A 3,807-nucleotide genomic window follows, 5' to 3' on the forward strand; every position below is an offset into this window, starting at 1 on the left:
GCCTTGCCCGCTGGATGCCATGGATGCCTTGCTGCCCTGCAGCTGATCGGAGCTGTGTGCTCCTCTCATCTGCTTTCCTGGCTTCCAGCTATGACATCGGGTCCATCAATGCCTCTGCGGATGGTGTCCACATCTACACAGTGCTGCAGCTGGCCAAGGACGAGGCTGGGCGCCTGAAGATCTCTAACATCACCTGCAATGCCTCCATTGCCAGAATGCGTGCAGGCTTCTCTGGCACACTCAGGTACACCCAACCCTACCGCAGCAGCCCTGTCCCTCCATCTGGCCAGCTCTGCCTGTGCCCGGCTCCCCGACCTCCCTTTGTGCACCCTCGGGACTTCCCCAGCCCAAGCTGTGTGCTCGCACGGGAACGGAGGGACAGGACTGGAGCCACAGGGGAAGGCAGGCAGCCACAAAGCTGCTGTTGTGTCCTGCAGGAAGGTCTATGAGTTCCTGAGCACCTTCATTGTCACAGGGATGCGCTTCCTCGTCAGCCAGCAGGTACGGCTGAGGGCAGACAGACAATGGAGCCCAGGGAGGGCCTGGCCTTGCCCTGCCCCACAGCAGGAGGGTCCGGGTCCTTATCCAGACCTGGGAGCAACTCCCTTCTTAGCCCAGGCCCTTGCCTTTCAGATCTGCCCGTCCCTGGAGCACGCCAGCCTGGTGCTGCTGAACTCCCTGCTGGACACAGTGCCAGGTGAGTGTTGCCCTGGGGCAAGGGACCGGACCCGGCTCACTGTGGGGAGGGCACAGCTGGGCATCAGGCTGCCGGGTGGCCTGCAGGCTTGGTCATGACAGCACATCTTCCCTGGCAGTGAGAAACTATGTGGATGAACACATCGGGATTGACTACTCCCTCCTGCGGGATCCGACCGTCTCCACAGACACCCTCGACCTAGACTTCAAGGTGAACACTAGATCCTGCCCTGCCAACCCTCCCAGTCCCCATGGGAGCAGCTGTGCCAGCCTGCATGCTGCGCACCATGGACTGAGCTGGGTGGGCTGCGCTACGGCTGCAGAAACGTCTCCTGTTCTCGGCCCAGGGCATGTTCTTCCCCCGTGCAAGTGAGATCCAGGAGCTGGAGAACCACGCGGTGGAGCCGGTGATCAAGGAGACGGAGCGCATGGTCTACGTTGCCTTCTCCGAGTATTTTTTTGACTCTGCCATGCATGCGTACTTCCAGGCAGGCGTGCTGGCCATAGAGCTCCAGGGGGAGAAAGTAAGCAGTACCGGGACACCCAGCTATGCGCAGGCAGCTGTCTGCGGGGAGAGGCCTGCTGCCAGGCAGGAGGGAGGGCTGGGCTCTGCCCACAGAGCAGGAGAGGTGTCATCCAGGGAGCAGCTCTGCTGGGATCAACAGCAGCCACTCACTTACCCTCCGGTGGTTTGTCCTCCCTCCAGGTGCCCAAGGATCTGGAGGTTTTGCTGAGAGCCACCTTCTTTGGGACCATCTTCATGCTGGTGAGAGGAGCACCCAGCTGGGGCGGGAGGCACGGGGGAGCCCCTGGGGCAGAGCACAGCCCTGCCCAGCTCCATGCCTCCGGCTCACCTGCCCTCCTCAGAGCCCTGCAGTGGATGCTCCCCTGCGGCTGGTGCTGCAGGTGTCGGCTCCCCCCCGCTGCATCATCAAACCCTCGGGCACCTCCGTCTCAGTCTCTGCCTTCCTCAACATCTCGCTGGTGCCCCCAGGCCGCCCTGCTGTCCAGCTCTCCAGCATGGCCATGGTGCGTGGGGGTCTGGCCGGGAGGGGTGCATGCGACTGGGGATCCCTGTGCAGCCACCGCAGTGTACATGGGAAGAGCATTTCCCACCCCACGGGGAAAGGCTCTGGTGTCCCACACCAAAGCAGAGGGGACAGCTGGGCCTGTGGAGCAAGAGGAGCAGCCGGCCTGGCCAGCTGCCTGCCTGCAGTGGGCACACCAGGGCTGCAACTCAGCCTTCTCTCTCCCTAGGAAACAAAGCTGAGCGCCAAGGTGTTTCTGCAAAGGAAGGCGCTGCGCGTGCAGCTGGACCTGCGACGGTACGGCCAGTGCTGGGGTCCTGCGGAGGCTGCAGGGAAGGTTCCCTCTGCACTCAGCTCACGTCTTTCTCCCCTGCAGGTTTCGCATCTACTCCAAGCAATCTGCGCTGGAGTCACTAGCGGTGAGTGGACCCATGCCAGCCTGGGGGATCCAGCCTCCCTTGCTAGTCCCCAGCCACAGCATGAGGCAGGCTTGGGGAGGGGCTGCACAGTGCAGGATGCCCCTTTTAGCCCACCCAGGCAGGCAGGTCTGCTGCTGGTGCGCTTCACCCACGCTTCTCTGTTCCCAGCTGTTCTCACTGCAGGCCCCACTGAAGACCCTGCTGCAGCTGACGATCATGCCCATCATTAACGGTAAGCACCACTGCTGCCCACACACAGCCGAGCTTGGGGCAGGGACACAGTGGGACTTGGCTTCACTGCATCTCTTCCTCCCTGCAGAGAGAACTAAAAAGGGGGTGCAGATCCCACTGCCAGAAGGCATGGACTTCACCAAGGAGGTGGTCACCAACCATGCGGTACGCAGCGGGATCGGGACAGCCTGGGCCCCCACAGCTGGTGCAGGGACCATGTCCTGCTGGGGAAGGGTACAGTCACACCCAACCTTCTGCTAAACCTCTTCGCGTTCGCAGGGATTCCTCACGGTGGGAGCTGATCTCCACTTCTCCAAGGGGCTGCGGGAGGTGATTGAGAAATACCACCCGGCACCTACTGCCCCTGCCTACCCCAGCTCATGGCCTGCAGAGCCCAGTGTGGACACCCGCCAGCTCTAGCTCATCTCCCCACTTGCTTCTTCACCCTGGACCGAGGGCAGATTCCGGGCTGGACCCGTAGACTGTAGGTAGGAAGCAGCTTCCCCAGTACCACTGGCACGTCCTGCAGGGCGCCCGTGCCCTGGTGCGTAGCAGCAAGGCGGAGACGGCCGCTCTGGGAACCCCTGCTGCACCCCTTCTCATTACACTAATAAACCACTCAACTCCAACCTGTGCGGTCTTGTTGCTTGGAGGATGTGCTCCTGCCGGACTGCACGTCTGTCAGCACGTGGGGAGAGATGGGGAAGGAGGCAGACAGTGCTGCTCCCCCAGCTCAGGTACTCGGGAGGCAGACACAACTCAGAACGGTGGCAGAGGGGCTCAGAGCAACGGCACTTCCCCTGCTCTTGTGGGTGGGTTTGTTTCCAGGCCTCTGTGACCCCCTGCAAAGGGGGGGGCACAGACCACGGGCCCTGGCTCCCCAGCACAGCACATCAGCACTTACCTCTGCTGGATCCTTGGCGCGTAGTGGTACTCCTCAGAGAGCAAAGGAAAGTAAAGCAGGGGGGTTGCAGAACAGTGCAAGGAGCTGGGCAATGAGGAACAGAACCACCTTGTTCAGAGAATTTATTGTGAGTTCCCAGAAACACTGCATGCCCCAGCCAGTGAGTGGGCAGTAGGATTGTCTTTGTGGTAAGCCTCCTTCAGTGGCTGTGGGAGCACTTTGGAGGGGAGCAGAAGGCCCCTGCAGGAGCAGCGCCCAGCTCCCCGCAGCCACCATGTGAGCTGTAATTTCCTAGCAGGGGGCAGCTGCCTTGGAGCCTGCCCAGGGCTGTGTGCGTGCAGGGGCTGTGGGGCAGAGGGGAAGTGGTGGGGACTGCTCCCTTCTCAGGAGGGAAGTAGCTGCCTCCCCAGACAGGGAGGAGGTGAGACAGGACACCACAAGCAAGGAAGCGGCTAGAGCAGGGGCATGACTCCTCACCCAGCAGGGACAGAGCCCCTGGGACTCCTTCCCCCTGCAGCCCACACTCCCC

At 62.1% G+C, this 3,807-nt stretch overlaps 1 protein-coding gene across 1 annotated transcript in view; it reads left to right on the top strand.

The window, feature by feature from the left end:
- PLTP (phospholipid transfer protein) overlaps nt 1-2,794 on the top strand; it is a gene marked incomplete at its 5' end in the record, with an annotated part of 3,462 nt that extends 668 nt beyond the window's left edge. Inside the window, 12 exons of the mRNA XM_009696190.1 lie at nt 89-244; nt 438-501; nt 634-697; nt 816-907; nt 1,044-1,220; nt 1,403-1,462; nt 1,564-1,725; nt 1,954-2,021; nt 2,101-2,143; nt 2,312-2,375; nt 2,463-2,539; nt 2,654-2,794. Of these exons, the coding sequence (XP_009694492.1) occupies nt 89-244; nt 438-501; nt 634-697; nt 816-907; nt 1,044-1,220; nt 1,403-1,462; nt 1,564-1,725; nt 1,954-2,021; nt 2,101-2,143; nt 2,312-2,375; nt 2,463-2,539; nt 2,654-2,794 (1,168 nt within the window). The remainder of the gene's footprint in view (nt 1-88; nt 245-437; nt 502-633; nt 698-815; nt 908-1,043; nt 1,221-1,402; nt 1,463-1,563; nt 1,726-1,953; nt 2,022-2,100; nt 2,144-2,311; nt 2,376-2,462; nt 2,540-2,653) is intronic.
- Between the last annotated feature and the right edge of the window lie 1,013 nt (nt 2,795-3,807).

The sequence above is a fragment of the Cariama cristata genome, unplaced genomic scaffold, assembly GCF_000690535.1.
Source record: "Cariama cristata isolate BGI_N322 unplaced genomic scaffold, ASM69053v1 scaffold28662, whole genome shotgun sequence".
NCBI lineage: Eukaryota > Metazoa > Chordata > Aves > Cariamiformes > Cariamidae > Cariama > Cariama cristata.